Genomic DNA, 22,168 nt, shown 5'->3' on the forward strand with positions numbered 1-22,168 from the left:
AGCTGGCGGTTCATTAAGTTGTGGAGACTCCGGATTAATGAAGGGTCAAAGCCATAAAGAAAATTAATGAATAAATGAGTTTTTGGTTGTTTTTCTTAATAATTAAGATAATACATGGCTACAATCACTAAACCACAAAATCTTAAGCATAACATTTCCTCAGAAATGATATGTAATCAGCCATACGTCCTTAGCTTCTTTCAGGCTGGGCCAGACTCCAGCATCTGTCCATATGACACTATATGACCGACGCTTTGGAAAATGGTCTTATGGTAATCCTGTTTTTCTTTGCAGTATGTGACATAAATGCTCCTCTGTAGTGGACAGCTGTTCAGGGCTCAGGAGAGACGGCCAAGGCTTCTGAAGCCGAGACTGTGAACAATATTTTGTGTGACAGCGATATAAAGGTGAGTCAGAGCTGTCAACTGAGTCAACTCAGCAGGAAACACTGAGACCCATCTGCTGGAGCTTCAAAACCACACACACACACACACATACACACACACACACACACACACACACACAGATATATATACAGACACTTGCCATTACAAATACACAAAGGCAGAGAGTGCAAGATGGGCTCCACTAGCTGCAGGGAAAAAAACTGGACTGTTTTACAAACAGCTTGGTTAAAAAAAAAACTATAATGATAAAGTAGGTTAGTTTTGTAATACAAGAAAATTTTGTTATAATATGAATATACATAGTGTTTTTAAAATGAACACTTAATCTTTTTTTTATTTCCAACAAGGAGAAATTTGATTGAAAGACTTAGGGCTCTGTTTTAAGGATCTACGCGCAGAGTCTAAAGCGCAGGGCCCATTTGCTATTTACATGGCGGACTTTGTAAGTGAAAAAACTAATTGCTTTACTAGCGATAAAACAGTTAAAGAGAACATCTGCAGCAAGAGGATAAAGAATGAGCCTCCTCCAATCGGCCATTACTTTCACTTTCTCTTTCTCACTTTGGTGGATAAGAAAACAGTGTTGTAGGCTGCGCACAGACATCCATTAGCCTACATAATTAATTTTATTTGTTAAGCGCAAAGATTCGTTTCAAAACAAATTCTAAATTCACTTTCCAGCAGACAAATAAATGAGTAATAATAAAGAAGTGTGGTCAAAAAACTGAGTTATATCCAAACACACATGCTGTCCCCCATATGGTCTAAAACCTGATAGGTGGACAAATCTAAGCTTGTCACCAACAATGCGCCTTAACACACCTCTTTTCTAGACCGAAACATCCATGAGTCCACAAAGTGGCGCAAATGTATTTGCTATTTAAACAACGTGGCAGAAAATGGGAAAATTAAGGTTGCATTGGTCTAAAAATAACAACATGTTGGGGCAACCACGTCTTGCACCTTTTTGCGATGGGTGTATGATAGGGCCATTAAAGTTGAATCCAAAATTTTTGTCCGTAATTTTCGCATGTTAAAAATAAAATTCAATTCCATGTTGTGTGAATCACATTGACACCCTGGCTCTGAAACTTTCGTCAGTCATAAAAAAATTCGAACCGGGTTTGATTTTTTACACTTTTCGCATCTGAAAATGGGTGTTTGAGAGGTGTTTTGATAGTTTAGAGTCTCCGTATGACAAGCTAAATATAGAATGCTGTCATTTGAGCTACAGATAACTTTATGACCTCTGCCCTGTTGCTGTTTGGTGTGTGTGTGTGTGTGTGTGTGTGTGTGTGTGTGTGTGTGTGTGTGTGTGTGTGTGTGTGTGTGTGTGTGTGTGTGAGAGAACATACATTTGACGTACTGCTCATAGACATTATAATAGAAAGCATGCTCCGCTTTCAGTCTGTTGCTTCAACAGGTCAACGCGGCCGCCATCTATAATGTCTAGGTTCTGCCAGTCTCTGTTCAAGATTTGTTTAAATGCAGTGGTGTAAAGTAACTAATTACAAATACTCAAATTACTGTAATTGAGTAGTTTTTCTCAGGAATTGTGATTTATTAAGTAGTTTTAGAGAGTACTTTTACTTTCCCTTTAGTACATTTTTAGTGTTGTATTGGTACTTTTACACCACTACTTACCTTCAACCTGCAGTCACTATTTTACTTTTTCTTGTCTATGGGGATTAGAAAAATCAGTCCTGTGATAATGTCATTATGAACTACCTCAAGACATAGGCACTTTATAGTTGCAGCAAACTGTTGGAAAGCATTCAAGTGTCCAAGATGATGTTTAAAATCTTTACACGCACTTGACCCAGAGACTGTTTAGATGCATGTCACTGATGAGAAGATGACGAATGTTTACTGTATGATGACCAAAATGGCCTTAAACACCCAGCAGGCACAAGACTTCAACATGACCTCAGATTGACATTGTACATCAACGTCGTGGGGCGGTTGCATTTTGTTTGGAAATAAAAATCAGGTTGTTTTTACAATTCAACCTCCAGCAGATGTCAATGTCCAACGTCCAACCTAAAATCAACCAAATATCAACGTCTAATAATGTTACAGCTTATGATGTGTGGACATTACAACTATGACATCTATCAGATGTTGGATTTTGGTTATAAGATGCTGGCTCGATGTTGGATTTTGGTCACTTTTCAACAGAACCTAAAATCAACCAAATTTGACATCATTTGACATCATTATTGGAAATCAAAAAAATTTTGTCCTTAGACGCTGGCTAAACATTGAATTTTGCTCACCTGATATCACAACCTAAATCTAACATAATATTAATGTCTTATGATGTTGTGGGCCTGCTGGGTAATAACTAAATGCACTACAGAATGTTACGTTTACACACATCCACAAATTAAATGTAAATCATCAGCTTTTCACAGAGTAATACTCACTACTCTTGAGTACTTTTAATAGGGTTACTTTTTACTCATACTTTGATTAATATTTACAACAGATACTTTTACTCTACTTACACTACATTTTAGGGCAAGTAATGGTACTTTTACTTGGTACTTTTAATTGAGTATGATTTTTAGTAATCTCCCACCACTGTGTAAATGTGTGAAGTAACACAAGCAATGTATTAAAGTTATACTGATTTTCCGAAATAAACTTTGCTTTTCGGAATAATCCAGCCCAGCTCTTTGATTGGATGAACACAATATGCAGCCTATGCTCCCAAATGTTTTGTGTTTTTTTCGGAATGGATTAATTATTATGCATTGGACTTAGTGTGCAAGGTTTGTTTATGTGCTTCAGTTTGCAAAGATCTGTATGCTGCAAAAATTACAATAATTAACAGCACCACCATTTTTCTTTTCAACTTTCTATTTTAAAAACAAATATCTGCAGAATTATAATAAAATATTAGCATACAATATTAGAATGACTTTAAAAACTAGTGATGATGGCTACTTTTGACAGTAGTTTTGCAAGGATATTCTGTATCTTGAAAAGTATTTTAAAAAGTGTTAAAATATTCAAATACACAACACATTAATTATAATAAACTTAACAGTAGTACAAAAAAAAGTCCATTTTATTTTTGACAGAACTTTTGCCATCACAAGGACATATTTTATTTTGAAAAGTATTTTAAAAAGTGTTAACATATTCAACTACATTAAACATTTATTATAATATATTACTGTAATAACATAATTTTAGTTCTGTGTAATTAATTAATGTAAAATATTAGCATGTATTAAACTGTATCAGCATTCATATTTCACAATTTTACTGTATTTTCCTGAATTAAATGCATCCTTTGGCAACATAGGAAAATGAATAAACAGTTTAGCAAAATATTTACCATATAGTCATAATCTGTTTACAAGTTACAATTAATACGCGACCATGAAACATCACTATGTTTGACACGCTCTTTAAACACACACCTGTGTCATGCATCACACACACATACACACACACACACACACACACACACACACACACACACACACACACACATGAATGGGCAGAAAAGAAGAGCGAGGGAGAAAGAGGAGGAAACAATGCAGAAAGGGAATTTAATTCTCCAGCATCCAGCATAACTCAAGTTTATGGCCATTGCCTTGGTGTTTGATAAAAGCTTAAAGTGTCCCAGCCATCACTTCCCTCGGACTGCTCCATGAGAGATGGATTTGTCTGCCTTTAATTCAGCCATGGGCAGAATACACATGATGAACGAGAGAGAGAGCTACACAATCTCTCTCCCTCTCTCTCTAACAAGGACAAATGGTATCTGTATCCTTCCTGTCTTCAGCTTCTGTTGAAGGAAAAGTGTGTGTACACCTCTGAGCATGTCTTTAAAGATATATATCACCCTTAAAAAATATTTTCGGTCATGATTTACTCTTGTGATTTCAAGCGCGCGCGACTCTACAAAAGCAGTGTAAATGCACCATTAAAGGTTCAGCTAGAAATAAATTAGTTGGTAGTTTACTCACATCCAGACCATCCAAGATGTAATATAGGTGACTTTTTTCTTCAGTTTTTAATAATAATAATAATAATAAAAATAATAATAATAATAATAATAATAATAATAATAATAATAATAATAACAACAACACCAAAAACAACAACAAAATAATAATAAATAAGTAATAAATGTTGTCGTTGGTGTTGCTATAAGTGCAAAATATTTTTATGTTAAATAATATTAAATGTAATAATAATAAAATTATAATTATTATTGTAATTATAATAATAATAATAATATATAGTTTAACAAAATATTTACCACATATTCATAATCTGTTTACTAGTTACAATTAATATGCGACCATAAAACATCACCGTGTTTGAGGCTTTAAAAAAACACAACTGAGTCATTTAAGAATTTTCAGGTGAAAATGTGATCCATAAAATGCAAGGCAATGACAACTGGTAATATAAAGAGTCAAAGAGCACATACAGGCAGACCCTTTAGAATAGTTTTAATTTGTGAATATTTTTAAAATTGTTTTAATTGTTTAGATATGCTTGTCTTCCAACACTGTTTTATCTTTTCTTTAGGTGTCGAAAGAGTCTTTTATATAAAGTTTTCCTCCTAATAACACAATAAGCAATTAAAAAACTCACTAACACCTGCCATCAGAAACATTGACTCCCTTACACTGTTCAAATCAAAACTCAAAACCAACTTATTTAAGATGGCTTTTAATACTTAATTATTTTTTTTGCACTATTGCTGTGTATATTTTATTATTTCTCTTGTTGTTTTATTATTCTTGTTGATTGTACGGTGTCCTTGAGTTGCTAGAAAGGCGCCTTTAAATAAAATGTATTATTATTAAGAATTCAGGCACTTATCCTTGACCATAAGAAGTGTCTACAGGCTGTTGTTTCAGCAAAAGGTGGATGTACAAAAGATTGATGTCATTATTCTGTTGGGGCACCCAAATTTTTGCACCTGTCGGTTTTTGTTATGACCTAAATTGCATTGCACCTGTTGATTAAATAAGTTATATCAGAACTGAAATGTTGCTTTTTTCCTAGGGTATAAAATATATCCAAATACATTTGCTGATATGAAAGGCCAGCAGCCTATGACTCGCAATTATTAAAAAAACTATCAAGAGTAGCCAAACTTTTGCATGAGGCTGTATATATCACCTTGCGATCACGAAACCTATATCCCTTCCTAAACACAATCCATCCCAAAATCTCATTGCGGCTACATATTTGTACTGTGTTATGTGGAAGCCCGATGCTCTGTATCCCAAGTACACGACACCATACAAGATGAGCTACAGAGCCACGGCAGCAAAGTCGCCCATACGAAGATGATGTAGTGAGCCCTACATGCTTGATTACACATCATAGACACTTTTAAAGTGTTTTGTGGTATATATAATGTGCCGTGCAAAGGTCTGCATGAAAATAATCTATTCCTTAATAATATTTCCCGTTTGTAAGTAATATTCTTTGAACCTACAAAATGCAGGCAAACATATATATTGAAGCACTTTTCGCAGTTTCGCACACATTTTTAAGGAGCTTGTGTTGCACTTATAACATATTCGACACAGATTACCTTTGTTCAAACGTGAAACTTTAACCAAATTGTGCTGCAAATTTGGCAAGCCATTTAGAAATGCTGAAACACTCCAAATTAACTTTATTATGGACTTATTAAGTTCTAAATTATATCACAGCAGCTCATTCTTCAATTTGGCCTGAAGTACATCAGGGTTAACTGATGACATAATCTTCATTTTTCGGATGAATTGTTCCTTTAAGGGTGTTTATGTGTGTGTTTGTGTGTTCAATGTAGCGTATGTGGCCATCTGATTGCTTACTCTGCAGTGGCAATTCCTCTGTGTAAACATGCCATAAATACTCATTAGTAAAAACAAGAGGATGTTACAAACGCAGGCAAACACAAAGAGCAAGAGAGCAACACCTCGCAGCAACAATAACAAGAGTGACTAATTTAATTAGCGCCATAAAACAAGTGCCCAAAAAAAGCCGGAGCCTGTCCTTTTTCTCGTTCGTCCTTAATGACAGAATTAATCAGCAGTGTCTTTACACATCTAATCTTAGAGGACACAATCTCTATTATTCTCTCGCTCCCTACTTTGGCACTTTTGTAAATCAGTCCACACTTTTGTCAGCGTGTAACGTCTGGAAGACCCAACAAAACCACCAACCCGGTGTCATATTAATTACCTCCTCCGATTAGATCAGCAATAAGTCTTGTGCTGTGACAGAAACGGCTAATGATCGGTGGCAATTACTTGATTCAAATGAGCTCGGCTTTAATGGAGGCAGATTGTCGCACCTCTTCTGTTGTTCAGTCATTCTCGGGGAAGACAGACTGACATTATATGAGGCTTTGAGAAATTAGCATGACTATAGGTGTACATCATCTCTACACAATCTAATCAAGACTTCATTTGGAAAAGAAATTCATAAGACTGCCCTGAAACAAAGCAGCACCATATTAAGGTCAATTGTAACTAGATGAGGTGTGAACAGATAAAATCCCACAGAGAGCAGGGCCACACGGAATCTGCACATTTCCACAGATATTTAACCAATCATTGAGTTTATTTATTTACTTGTGTAAATGTGTGTAAATTTATATTCATATGGTTTATGCGCAGCTAGTGTTTCTTCCCAGATTGATGAACTGATTGGTTAATGTGACTTTTTTCAATTTTATACGGGTCCTTTTACAGCATTGATGTTGTAAGACGTGGCAGAAGAAAATTTTATATAATGCAGTGCTTTTTGCACAATCTGAGACCCATCATTGATATATCGTATATAAATCAGGCAGTGAAGATTTAAAAAAAAAACACAACTTAAACGCTGCAATTTTGTAATTGCATACAATTCGTCAAAAGCAGGTTACAGCAAAATTAAAAGTCCTTCCTCATACTTTTGCATATACCTTATTCAGTTTTTAATTCATTGCAGTAATATTATTGACTAATAGACAAATGTTCATTTGATTTATTTGCAGTACAGATTGTAAAGTAATATTTTCAGTCTTTCAGTAGATATATTATATGAGACTTGCTTTGTTTATCAAATAAGTGGATCTAATTGCATTTACATCGTAAACATCAAATGCAAGTTAAAAAAAATGTATTTCATATTTTAAGTTTTTAGTAACAATACTCGCAAAATCATTCTGCATAAATCCACTGATTTTTAAATTAAATTCTGTGCAGAAATAGTAAAAAATGTCTGCAGACATTTTCTCTTTGTCCCTGGTCATTAGCACAAAACTTATTATAGAATAAAAATACTAATAAATAATACTAATATATAAAATGTAAATACTAACAATGAAAACTAAAACAATCTTAGCTAGTAACAAAAATTTAAAGAAAGATCATGCAATAAATGCATATGTGTAAAATTTAAAATATTAAATTAAATTAAATTACAAACACCAATATAATTGCACTGAATTTATCTGAAAAAAAACATGAACTAAAATGAAATTGTGATATTTAAAAAAGCTTTTAATAAATTACATAAAATTTTAATTTAATTTTAGTTTAATTTAATTACTATTACTGGGCCCACACGGAATCTGTGCGCACAGAAATCCACAGATTTCTGAATATTTTTAGCCCATTATTGAGTCTAAGTAATTACTTGTGTGCAAATTTATATTTATTTAATTTTTAAATTAATTTTACAAATATTTTTATGAAATAATAATAGTAATATTAAAATGTTCATATGATTTATGTACAATACCACTTGTAAATTAATATTTTGCATCTTTTAATAGTTATATTATGTAAGAGACTTGCTTTGTTTACCAAATAAGTGCGGCTAATTGGATTTGCATTGTAAACATTAAATAAAAGGTTATTAATTTTATTTCATATATTACGTTTTTAGTTGCGATACTACTAAAATCATTACTCATAAAGCTGCAGATTTTTTACAAAATTCTCAGCAGAAATTGCTAAAACGTCTGCAGGTTCTGTCTGGCCCTACTTATTACTTACAATAATAAAAACATAATTCCAAAACCTTTGTAAAACAAGATAATATACATGGCATAGACTGGTTTTCAATCATGAAACAAAAAAAAAATTAAAAAACCTATCCAAATTAATTGTTCTGTCTGACTCTGGTTTTACTCCAACCAAATGCTGATGCTCAAGCACAGTATTGTGGAAAATCATTAGAATTCCTCTAAAAAAAGATAAGCAATAAATATGCAAAGTTAGCAACTGCATTAAAGCTCCCATTTGGATTTATTTGTGTGTAATAACATTTGTGATATTTGAACACAGGCAGAATAGAGATAAAGTGTGACTCACGGGTCGGTGTTTCTTCTGCAGGTGTTTCTTCTTCTTCTTCTTGCTGTGTGTCCTGGCCAGACGAGGGTTGTTTTCCTGGTCTGAGTGCTGGTGGTTGCTGTGGTTGAGCCGGTCCTTGTGTAGATCCAGGCTCAGTCCGTTAGCCACTCGGCCAGGTTTCTTCTTGCGCAGTGGTCCTGCCTGGTTCTGCCTCCGCTCATGGGGCTTCAGTGTCATGTCCTTCTGGCAGAAGACAAAATATATGAGTATTACACTTATTGGATGACAAAATAATAGTACGGTTCATCTGAAAAAATACAAGGAAATTAAGTCATTATTTAGTTTTTTCAAACCTTTGCGAGTTTCATTCTTCTGCAGAACTTAAAAGTAGACATCTAATAGAATGTTGGAAGCCAAACTGTACCTGGCCCCGTAGTACAGCAAGGTACATAAAAATTTTAATAAAATTTTAAACTATTTCAAATAGTGGAGAATGGCGCTAGAGCTGGCAGGTTGTGGAACCAATGGGTTATATGCCAGCTAGTGTTTTTCAGCCAACGATAAACTTCCGGTAAAAGGTTTCTGTGACTAATTTTAAATTTTATAAGTTTAATTTTACAGCATCAACATTGTAAGTTAATTAAAATACAACCAGCTAAATAAACTAAAGCATTCATTTAGTTGTTAAAGCGTAAAACGAGATGATAGACTGTGTAAACTCTAGCACCGTCGCAGAGTTGCAGCAGACTAGCGCAGAAACTCCTTTGAAAAAACTGGAGTAAATTCATTATTCATATTTTAAAGAGATGGCAGAGAAGAATGAAAGTTAACGCAGTGCTTCCTGTCCGGACAGAGACCCACTTTATATCATATAGCTATTAGGCAGTAAAGGTTACTTATTTTTAAAGAAAACAGATCTTAAATGTGGCGATTTTGTAATGAAAAGATGGAAGCTGTTGGGCTGGCTGTCTGAAAATTAAAAGTCCGTGTGCATATACGCCATTAAAGACTGAAGATTGTCTACCTTTAACTTAATTTAAGAAAAAACTAATTCATGAGTGTATATTTGTCTGCTAATTAATAAATGTAAATATAAACATACTACTTCCATGCTACTAGTATATATATTTTTTGGTATATTTTCTATTCTAATCCTAGTCCTGGTTCTTAAATTAAAATTGTATTTGTCACATACACAGTCATACACACACAATCTGTTATGCAGTGAAATGCTTATTTGCCATAACCACTAGCCGGTTCTAATTCATCAGCTACTATTATTTAGGTACTAGTACATTTTTAAAAGACACTCATCAGATAATCATACCCATTGAATACAGACAAATATCTAAAAATATGTACTAGTCACAACTGCATTAGTCAAAACTGAACAGTTCATCTCAATCACAGATCCCCTTATAGGACAATTGTTAAAAAAAGTAATAATAAAAAAGAGGATTCCAGCACTACTTGTTATAAAGAAGATACATTTATTGATATTACCAACATATTTTGGCTTAAAAACCTTCCGTAAGCAAGAATATAATAAAAATCAATAGTTACCATTGAAATAGTATATTTTTAATAGGCATTATTTATTTATTAATTTACCTTAGCTTAGTCCCTTATCAAGTTGAAGTCAGAATTATTAGCCCCCTTTGCTTTTGTTTTCTTTTAAAATATTTCCCAAATATAGGACATTTTCTCAGTATGTCTGATAATATTTTTTCTTCGACAGTCTACAGAACAATCCATCGTTGTACAATAACTTTTCTAATTACCCTAACCAGCCTAGTTAACCTAATTAAACTAGTTAAGCCTTTAATTGTCACTTAAGCTGTATAGAAGTGTCTCGAAAATGTTATCGTAAATATTATTTACTGTCATCATGGCAAAGATAAAATAAATCAGTTATTAGAAATAAGCTATTAAAACTATTATGTTAAGAAATGTGTTGACAAAAATCTGCTCTCTAAAATTGGGAAACAGAAATTGTGAAGAAAAAAAAACGGGGCTAAAAATTCAGGGGGTTTGATAATTCTGACTTCGACTGTATGTCAGGGCTCACCACAGCAGAATGAAACACAGACTATTATGGCATATGTTTTAGACAGCATATTCCCTTCAAGCCATAACCCAGTACTGGGAAACACCCATACACTCTCACACATGCACTCATGCACTACAGCCAATTTAATTAATCCAATACTGCATGTCTTTGGATATAGGAAGAACATGCAAACCCCACAACCTTCTTGCTGTGAGGCAACAGTGCTAACCTCTGAGCCACCGTGCCACCCTGTAATAGGTATTAATATCTAAATACAGAATTGAATAAGTGCTAGTATCAAATTATCACATACTAGTACCTACTGAATAATTACTAGTATCAGTTTAATTAGTATCTAATGACTTGATGCTAACTGCTAGTATCAAAAAAGTACAAAAAGTATAACAATATACTAGTTTGTTTTATAAATGAAATGTTAAAATGGCTTTCTATAGTGTGGTAAGCAGAAGAAACAGTCTTTGAGGAATGTAAGGAAACATCATTAAAACCCTCACAGCCTCAATGTAACATTTGTGTTAAAACTTATTATACACTCTAAGTAGTGCACACTTGTCTACCTCCAGCAAACACTGTTCTGCCAAGCTGCTAAATAAAATAATCTTTACCCCACAGAAACCTTATGATAAAAGGAGTCTGAAGTACAGCAGTGGAAGCAGAAGAGCAGCGCTCGGGTCTGACACACAACTTTCTCCTAGCTCTCCAGACAGGAAGATCAATATTCAATATGACAAAGCTCGTCTCTGCAGGGGAGCTGTGTATCTCCACATATCTCTGCTTACAGAACCAATCAATTACATTATTATACTGCAGAGAGATAGATACTTCCCGTGCTGAAAACACTACACCAAAGGAAGGAAAAGTGAGATATTCGATACAGTTCAGAGGAGGAACGTCTAGTAGAAACAGCAAAAAGATGTGGAAACCTGTGTGAATGGAGAATTGGATTCAGAAAACAGAATGTAATACAAGTAGGAAGATAGGGCTGGGTGATATGGCAAAAACGAAATCTCGATTACGTATTTTCCATATTAAACAAAAACTATTTTGATATCAGTTGTTAATGCTTCCATATTTTAAAGAGTATTCCACGCAATGACTGAGGTCACAAAAATTAGAGGCTCCATTAAATAACCTATTTTCTATAGGCGAATATATCTCTGCATCTCTATTATTAACACACTTCTGGATTTCCATTGTTGCACATTTCTGCTGTGTGACTGGCTCTTAGATCAATATAGAGTAAAAAGTCGAGAGCTTATCATTGTTATTGACATCATTTTTTTGCGATTAGATATAATACCGATTATCAGCCCAGCCCTATAGGAAGATTCAGCAGAACATTCAGATCTCAGTTTACCCTACTTCTAAGATATCAATGTCATGAATAGTTAAGAAACAGAGTCAGTTTGATTAACAAAACAATTATCATTATTTCTGTGTTGCCAAAAATATCAAAGTGTCACTAGAAGTACTATAAAAGTTTATAGTTCAGAAATAAACAGGTATGTCAAAATTGTATAAATCACTATATGAAAGTAACTTAAAAGATTATATATATTATAAGATTATATAAATTATGTAGCAGTGTTTCCTCCAAGATTTTTTTCCAGCTGTGGTGGCAGGACTTTAACACAGATCTTCCAACTACCTATAGAATTATTTCAATGACAACTGTCGTGAGCACAGTATTACACGTCGAGATTGCATTCATGTAATACTAATATGCAAATCTCTGCTTAAGCAACGGTTTCCTCTGTTCATGCACAAAACTTCTTGCACACCCTCAAATATACGCTGCTTAAGCGCAGATCTTCTTGTGCTCTCTCAAATAAACGCTGCTGAAGTGTGATTTAGTGCATTTATGTAACGAGTATCTCCAACATTTATTAGATTTGCTAGGAAGATTTATAAATGTCTGCAATAGACCTACAGAGTGGCAGATAAAGTAATTGTGTGCAGAACCATGGACCTTTATTTATTCATCATAACTGAAAGCTACATTGTGTTTTCTGGCCTCACACATCGCACAGCCCTGTCAGTCAGTCACCATGTAACCTTAAACGGTTAAACAAATGACACAGGGCACTCCTACGATTACATAAAAGTTTGCTCTATTATAATTCACTTACATTTTAATACGATTTGGAGCAATTATAACCCACTATAAAAAAAAATACAAAGAGTAACAACTGAATGTTTTTAAATGAGAAGCTGTAATGTCGCCATGGCAGGAATGAATTTCGCTGTGGCGCCCCCATGGAGGTATGAATGTGGCAAAAACCATGTATGGTTAAAAAGAATAGTTTGGCCAAAAATGACAATATACTCATTGTGTATTTACTCACCCTCAAGTGGTTCTAAACCTTTATGAGTTTCTTTCTTCTGTTGAACACAACAGATGTTTTGAAGAAAGCTTGATGCCTATACCCTTCAATTTCCATAGTAGCAAAACACAATAGATGTCAATGGTTACAAGTTCATAGCTTTCCTCAAAATATCGTCTTTTGTGTCCAACAGAAGAAAGAAACAAAAAATCAAACAAAAAATTATTTTTCATTTTTGGATGAACCATCCATTAGAGACTGTAACAATGATAGTGACAAGTAACATGTAACTTTTTGTACTATTTTAACTGCCAAATGACAAGTTTATTATTAAATAATTCAAGCGATTTTTTTATGACTGTTGATTTATTCAGTAATGAAACACGTCATCAGAAGCAAGTCATTGATTTTATTCATTTAGTTTGAAAATTTAAACAAGTAAATAAAATTATTGATATTTTCTAATATACTGCACTTGTCTTGCACTTGAAGCATAAACTGACACTAGGAAGAAGAAACTGTTTAATAAATAATAATTCAATGTTTTATGTGTGCACAAAAGTATTCTCGTAGCTTGATAACAATTTGATTGAATCAATGAAGCCATATAGTCTGTTTTGTGGATGTTTTTTGCTATTTTTCTTGACTTTAAACAAGGCAAACCTTGCTGCCTATGGAGGATGAGGGAGCTCTCTGACACTGAAAACTTCCCTTGACAGTCTCTTCCCTTTATAAACAACCTTTTGTGTAATGAAACAGTTCTATATTCTATAAAGGTTCATTCATTTATTCGTTCATTCATTCGTTCGTTCATTCATTAATTTATTTTCCTTCGGCTTAGTCTCTATTTCAGAGGTCGCCAAAGTGGAAAAAAAGCAAACTATTCCAGAATACATTTTATGCAGCGAATGCCCTTCCAGCCACAACCCATTACTTGGAAATATCCATAAACTCTTTTCACACACACACACTCATACACTACGTGGGGATTATTTATAAACTAATTTTGAGAGGATCACGTGCTTATGATTGAACACAGCTTGCCATGCATTAGCCAATTCATGATTCACCAATCAAACAATTCCTTAGTCACTATAAATACCCTATGTTTTATATCACAGCCATCTTCGTTTTAAAGAATCCCCCCATACACCCCTACTACTCCTCTTTTCTTAGATAAGTGGCACGGTGGCCCAGTGGTTAGCACTGTCACATTACAGCAAGAACATCACTGGTCCTTATTAAGCCAGTCTAGGTTTCTGTGTGAGTTTACGTTCTCCCCGTTCTAACGTGAGTTTCCCCTCACCGTCCAAAACGGCATCACAAATGTGCTCCTAGTAAGCAGTTATATCTTAAAAGCAATCCCTATCCGTTCATTAGCTACTACAGCAGGTGAGTTTTCGAGATCTACCTGAGCTCAAACTCCCCTCTCGCCCTGCAACAGGAGGGAGCCCTTGGCTCGAGGATCTTATCAGCTCAGGGCTCTCTCCCTGCCAAGCACGCTTTATAATCAATCATCAGCTAAGTGTGAACTATTGAAGGCCAATTTAGTTTATTCAATTCACCTATAGCATATGTCTTTGGACAGTGGGAAACCCAGAGCACCCAAAGGAAACCCAGGCCAACACTGGGAGAAAATGCAAACTCCACACAGAAATGCCAACTAGTCCAGCAGGGACTCAAACCAGTGACCTTCTTGTTGTGAGGGGACAGTGCAAACCACTGAGCCACCGTGCCACCCCTGATAAATGTTCTTCAATGCTAATAAGGAACCTATGCTTTTAGGACTGCACATAAGTGAACAGATCAACTCCCCCCAAATAATGGACAGCAAAGTGCGATTTCAATGTAAAACTAATGATCATAAGTCTCTCTGAAGGGCCGAGTTCTTCATATCTAACTTCGGAGATGTAAAAGACTGTCCTTTTTATCTCATTTTCAAGCGCTGTGCTATTTTTCTTAAATGACAGCTCCTTTTATGCTCTTCATTTAAGCTCTGTGTGTGCGAGTAAAACAATGTTGGCGTGTGATTAAAAAAAAGAATTGCTCAAATGAACATTTCTCTGGATTAGACAGCAGTTTTTAAAAGCCCTCCGTTTGATCAGTGTGTGTAGAACAGTCAAGCAAATTTAAACACTAGTGAACATTGCTTATATACAAAATCCTGTGTTTATTTTGCATCACTTCAAGCCTCCAGGGCATTCAAGCCAAATGAGAATACATGTGTTTTCAGGAATCTGATGCATAGAGAAACCTTCTACTTTGTGTGTGTGTGTGTGCGCGTGCGTGCGTGTGTGTGTGTGTGTGTCTATATGTGTGTGCGCCGTTGGCCCTCATCCGCCTGCGGGGCTGATCCATCATGTTAAACTTATGTAGTAAATCAGATTACATGCTTCAGAGACGTTACATGTTTAATAGCCTTGTTCGTGTACTTGAAGTCAGTCAGAGACATGAAAAGAGCTCTCAGCTGAGCAGACGGAGCATGTCAGGACTGCGAGATACGACAGGCTGATAACCAGCCATCAAGACTTCAGCTCTGACAGAGCACTCTGAGGGACAACCTCTATTTATGCCATATCTCTCTATTCAGCAATCACAATCATTCAGACTCAAGCTGCGGTTGATTCCTTTCAGCTGCTGCAGACGAGAAGCTGTCCTTCTACCATATCCAGACTGAAGAGATGTTCAGACTTACTGCTTGTTATCTTTGAAAGGAAGCAGTATGTAGGCATGAGATGCACAAATGGGCAGATCATCCGACTGATGCATATAAAAATATGATATGCAAAGTACATATATGACATTCCAGCTCATATTTGGATTTCACATCTGTAAAATATGTCATATATGCAACAGCTTTCAAAATCTTGCAAAAAATTTAATTTACATATATTTTTTTCAGCTATTGGAATTAAAAATATACATATGTACACATATGTTTAAATATATTAGGTATCTTTTATGTATGAACATACAGTGTATATTCACTGGCCATTTTATTAGGTATACCTGTCCAACTTCTTGTTATTTAAAAATTTCTAATCAGCCGATCACATGGCAGTAACTTAATGCATTTAGGCATGTAGACATGGTCAAGACGATCAGCTGCAAATCAAAGCAAGCATCAGAATGGGGAAGAAAGGTGATTTAAGTGACTTTGAATGTGGGAGAGTTGTTGGTGCCAGATGGGCTGGTGTGAGTATTTCAGAAACTGCTGATCTACTGGGATTTTCACGCACAATCATCTCTAGGTTTTACAGGGAATGATCTGAAATTGAGAAAGTATCCATTGAGCGGCAGTTCTGTGGTTGCAAATGCTTTTTGATACCAGAGGTCACAGGAGAATAGTCAGACTGGTTCGAGCAGAAGAAAGGCAACAGTAACTCAAACAAAACACTCGTTACAACCAAGGTATGCAGAAGAGCATCTCTGAACGCACAATACGTCGAACCTTGAGGCAGATGGGCTACAGCAGCAGAAGACCACATCGGGTGTCAGGTAAAAAAAGGAAGCATGTTTACAGGTTCACCAAAATTGGACAATAAAGGATTGAAAAAACGTTGCCTGGTCTGATGAGTCTCAATTCTGCTGCGACACTTGGATGGTAGGGTCAGAATTTGGCGTCAACGTCATGAAAGCATGGATCTATCCTGCCTTGTATCAACAGTTCTGGCAATACAAATTGAAATGGTCATGAATAAGCCTCTTATCCCATTTAGATATATATTTTTTTTTCAAATTTTCAAAAGAAAAACACAGGCTCATTAGAATCATGTGCTTTAGCCAAAATTTTTGTAAAAATGCAAATTAATGATTCATGATTTAAGATTCAAATTGGCGGCAACAACTTTTGTTCCGTTTCACACTAATGATATTTACAGGGACATATTTATCAACAAATAAAGGATAAATTTGCAATACAATACTCTATTGTTTTTTCAATATGAACACATGTTTGGCGGACATGTTTGACCATTATATTTGCATCTTGTCTCTTTTTAGACACTGTGATAAATAGTAAGATCTTTAACTTTCACACAGATTGCAGCTCCGTCAGGTCCAATCAGATGAGATTGAAGGAGGGGCAACCGCTGCAAGCTTCTATTTATAGTGGAAAGTTGACGACCATTATATAATGGCGGAGGAGGCGCTCGTTGTCCAGTAATCTTGAGTTATACAATGTATCTTCATGTGTTTATCATAACATGTTTTCCTATTTGTAATGGGTTATTGTCCCATTATTGTCGTTATTACATCACATTCTTAATATCGCATCATATGGACATTTTTTAAAACTCATTCCTGTGTCGCATTTTTAAAAGCAAAGATGCATTCGGTGTGAATGAGCCCTAAGTAATGTATTTCAGATTCTCAAATATGTTCTTTCTAGTTGATCTGTCATCTTATATATGCAACAAACATATCAGGAGCGCTGTATTTTACGATTTGCAAAAAAAAAAGAAGGCTAAGGCAGTGTTTCTCAACCACGTTCCTAGAGGACCACCAGCTCTACACATTTTCTGTGTCTTCTTAACCAAACACACCTGATTTATATCATCATCTCATTAGCAGAGAAAGACCTGTAATAGGTGTGACAGACAAAGGAAACATACAAAACATGCAGTGCTGGTGGTCCTCCAGAAACGTGGTTGAGAAACACTGGTTTAAGGGATGCAGTTACATTAAGTCTGGGTTGCAAAAGAAAGTACAACGGTCAATGCTGTATGAGCCTTCAGAGGCTGGTGGAATTTGGGAAAGGCTGGAAACTTTCTGGAATGACAGAAAAGAGCTTATTGAGGATATGGAAAGTGAGTTTGTCAAGTATACTGAGCGTGAACTTGAATGGCTTTTCCACAGCAATCACTTCCATGATCACTAGCGCTGCAGTATGTGCTGAACTACAGCCAGGGTGGGTCTGGGAAGCATAATTCAACGGATGGGCTTAATTCTCAGGACTTTTCTTCTGCAGGAACTACCATGATCTTTCAACAACATGGCAAACTTCATTAATCCATCTGCGAGCACATCTGGCCCTAATGTGGATCCTTCAGTGTGAATTAAGTGTAATAACATGTGATGCTCTAAAGCTGGCAGAGGAAATTTTAGACGTTCGCTTTGGGAAAACATCTGACGATATGTTTGATTGGGTTTGCTCATCTATACTTGCCTAATCTATCCCTGGAAAAAAAGTCAATTCTTGGTAAAGACCTCTGTTTTCTATTCTAAAAGTTGTTTTTGTCTTTTGGTGCGTTTTAGGGAAGGTTTACGCAAAAGGGTTGAACCAAAAAATGAAAAATTTCTTCTTTTTGTTTTTAAAAAACAAGGAGCAAGTAACACTGATTTAAGCATGAAATTCTTAAAACTGAAATAGTTTTTTCTTGTAAAACTATGATTTAGATTTTTTTTTTTTCTCAGAGTAGTTTGGAAATATACAAAAAAATTACAAAAACAGTCGGCGCAATAGCCCAGTGGTTAGCGCACTGACATAGCACTTTAGAGTTTCCTGAGTTCAAATCCTGGCTCGAGGACATTTCCTGACCCTACCCCTCTCTATCTCCCATTTTGCTTCCTGTCTAACTAATGTCCTATCTAATAAAGGCAAAAAGGCAGAAAATAAATCTTTTGAAAAAGATAGAATATTGATTTCTACTTCTCTTTGTTCTATTGTTTAATTTGAATGTTTTCATGAGTTTTTTTTATTGTTTTTATAATTTGTTGTTGTAATGTAGTTTCATGTAGCTTATTTTAACTATTATTTTTTATTATTCCTATTTTTATCTAAGCTAAATAAAAAAAAAAAACGTTTCATTCAATGTTTAATTGTAGGTATAAAGTGCTGTATATTTGCTCATATTGTCTTAGTTAATATGTTTTCCATTTTCAACAGTGTCAGTTGCACATTTCCACAACAAACATTGTTTTGGGCCCTGAAAAAAGCAAATAAATTAATTAAAAGGTCTATATTAGTGTATAGAAAAACACCTTTTTATTGTCCTGAGCACAGACAACACTGTTTTCAAATGGATCCACAAACACATTTTTAAAAGTTAGCATTTTCAGTCCCACAAAATGCAGTAGTCATGTAAATAATGGGTTAAAGCTAGGGCTGCACAATATATCAGCATCGATATCGATATAATGTGCGCATCCGTAATTGTCACATCGCAAAGATATGCAATGTGAAGTCTGGATTATAGTTGACCAGTACCTACAGAACTGTATTTTATCACTTACCCCACTGAGCAACTCACCCCATAACCTTTCTGGTTTTTAGGGAAAACGTTTAATTTAGCTTTATTTCATCTGAATTCTAAAAGAAAACAATATTTTTACTTGATTTAGGAATTATTTTTTGATATCTGGACTAGAAATTAGACAAAGTAAATAAGATTTTTTTTTTCAATTTGATTATTCAATTTCTTGACCTGAATGCTGTTAGACTCCCCAGAAGAACATCAAATAGAGCTATTCAACTATCTTGTGAAGCTCTATTTATAATGCAATATTTATCGCAAGACAATAAAATATCAAAATATCTTATTTTTCCAATATCATGCAGCCCTAACTAAAGCAAATACAAACTTTTTAGTTTTGAGTTAGAAAGTGTGTAAACGCTCTCTTAGTTCAAACTTTTTTTCATTTATCTTACAATAGCACATTCTAAGAGTACAAAATGTTTCTTTCAAATGACAGAAAAAAATTACTTCAAAGAATCCAAAATTTTACTTTCAAATTCAGTGTCAGAACTACAAGAGGCTTCCATTTCAGAAACAAAAAATGTTTTATTTGCTTCATTTATACATAAATATATATATATATATATATATATATTTTTATCCATCTCCTATGAGGTTTAGCGAGGTAAACTCTGGATAGAGAACAGCTCTACATCCACCCACAAACACACATAAACACACAAGCTCCCTGGAGTTCACTTTGCTGCCTTGCTTTCTAGAAGTTCTTCTTTAGCTGTGGGGACTTAAAAACACTTGCGCACTCTCTCTCTCACACACATACACACATCACTCAAAAGCCAGGGCTTTCAAGTGCAAAGCAGGTTTTTACTGTCTACACAGGTTTTTATCTTTCATCTCCTTTACCACAAAAATGTAATGATGTCTGAACAGAATGAAAGACACAGTCAGACAACAGACAGACAGAGATCCAAACGCACAAACAAGAACTTACACATGTATGAGCCTAGAATATTTTGAATGCACATTTTTAATACACAATGTCATTTTTATATAAAATTAAAATCACATAATCTGCACAAGTTAGGAATATTTTACAGTAAGATCAACTAGTTAAACAACAGCATATTAATAAACAATATAATTACAGTAATGTAACTGTAATCATTCTTATAGTTATCATTTATTAATAGTATTTTTGTGTGTTATGTAGTTAACTAATGAATATAATTGCATGGTAAAATAAATGAAAACAAAATTATATTTTAAAGCAATTAGATTATAATGCTTAACAAAACATAAAACATAACATACAGGTATGTGTAAGGGACATGACAACAAAGGCTGAGATCCAAGTGCAGCGTTTATTGTAAATGATGGTCAAGGCAGAGGTCGAAACAAGCACAGACGGCAGTGGTCAGGGGTGATCCAAAGGGCAGGCAAAAGGTCAGGACAGGCAGCAAACGATCATAATACCAAAACAGTCCAGGATCAAAAAACAGGGCATGGCAAAACAAAGAACAGAGAAACACTAGCAATATATACAACAGGAAAACAATACTCAGTCCTGAATGTGTGAAAGTGGGGCTTTTATGAGGGTGTAAATTAGCTGCAGGTGTCTGAATAATTACAATCAAGTTCAAGAGACTCAGGTGTGGGGTGCAAGAGATTCAGGGATATTAGGTCAGGGTGAGTGACAGATGTGAGATGTGGAATGTCATTTAGTGTTGTGTGGAATGTCATTAATTATACTCTATAATTAACCTATTATAATGAAAACATAGGAATTTAATTTACACAATGACAATGACACAATGGAGTTTAATACTGAATACGTTAGTCAAACTCCATCTCCCTTCCCTTTGCCTCGATTTACTCACAGGGGATTTCTGAGTTGTTGTGTATCCGCTGAGCAACAGGATGTTCATTATAAAAAAATAATAATTTACAACATATAATTGAAATATTTAATCAAAGTTAGTGTTTGTAACTTAAAATAAAAAATAAAAACTAATGAAAGGTTACGCTAAATAAGAAATGCCAATGTGTATTAAGGGTATTATCCCAACCTTCCCTACAATTCTCCTTCTATGATGGAATGGCCAAATCAAGGCCCAATCCCAATTCTACCCCTTAGCCCTTCCCCTTCCTCCTACCTCTCATTTTGCGCGTTCCCGTCAAGGGGAAGGGGTGTTCCAATTCTCCTTAGCTTGAAGGCGTATGGCTAAGGCAAGGGGTGAATAGCCCTTCGAATGAAGATTTTTCAGGACCACACTCGAAACCAAGGGGTAAGAAAATTTCCCAGCACTGTCTACACCAGCCACAGCTGCACCCGGAAGTAAGGAGATCCACAAATTGGTATATTTTGTCATTATTACGAATTTTTACAATCAAACAAGCACGTTTTAATATATTCATAACCGCGTTCGTGTTTTACTGTCATGCTTAAAAAAACTGCTAAATTTAAAAACGCTAAATAAAACGCTAAATTTTGCAATCTATAATTACTCTTTATAATTTATTATTTAATTTAATATTTATGTGTTGAATAATCAAAGAAAATAATTTGTAAAAGCAGGTGCCAAATTGCAACCTAACTGTCAAGTCGTCACTTTTATCTTTCATTTCACAGAACTATACTATTATATATAAATATATACACAGTCCTGACCTAACCTTCTAATCCTTTTGCTGCTAAAATTCATTAGTCACACACACAAGGACTCTGTGAGCACACAAACACACACACACACTATCCTCCAAATGCTGACCAAGCAAACAGAAAAACTCCTTCTCCCTTCAGCCAGCAGTAAATGAGAGACGCAGAAAGAGAAGAGCTTGGGAGACCTGCACTTCGATC

The 22,168-nt window shown here is 34.9% G+C and overlaps 1 protein-coding gene across 23 annotated transcripts in view; it reads right to left on the reverse strand.

Annotated features, from left to right (window-relative positions):
- auts2a (activator of transcription and developmental regulator AUTS2 a) overlaps positions 1 to 22,168 on the reverse strand; it is a 761,138-nt gene that overhangs the window by 419,768 nt on the left and 319,202 nt on the right. For 16 of the 23 annotated variants that reach the window (XM_073914868.1, XM_073914858.1, XM_073914863.1 and 13 more), the window contains one exon: positions 8,741 to 8,962. In XM_073914868.1, the coding sequence (XP_073770969.1) occupies positions 8,741 to 8,962 (222 nt within the window). The remainder of the gene's footprint in view (positions 1 to 8,740; positions 8,963 to 22,168) is intronic. The other 7 variants (XM_073914875.1, XM_073914873.1, XM_073914869.1 and 4 more) reach the window with 1 other exon arrangement.

The sequence above is a fragment of the Danio rerio genome, chromosome 10, assembly GCF_049306965.1.
Source record: "Danio rerio strain Tuebingen ecotype United States chromosome 10, GRCz12tu, whole genome shotgun sequence".
Taxonomy (NCBI): domain Eukaryota; kingdom Metazoa; phylum Chordata; class Actinopteri; order Cypriniformes; family Danionidae; genus Danio; species Danio rerio.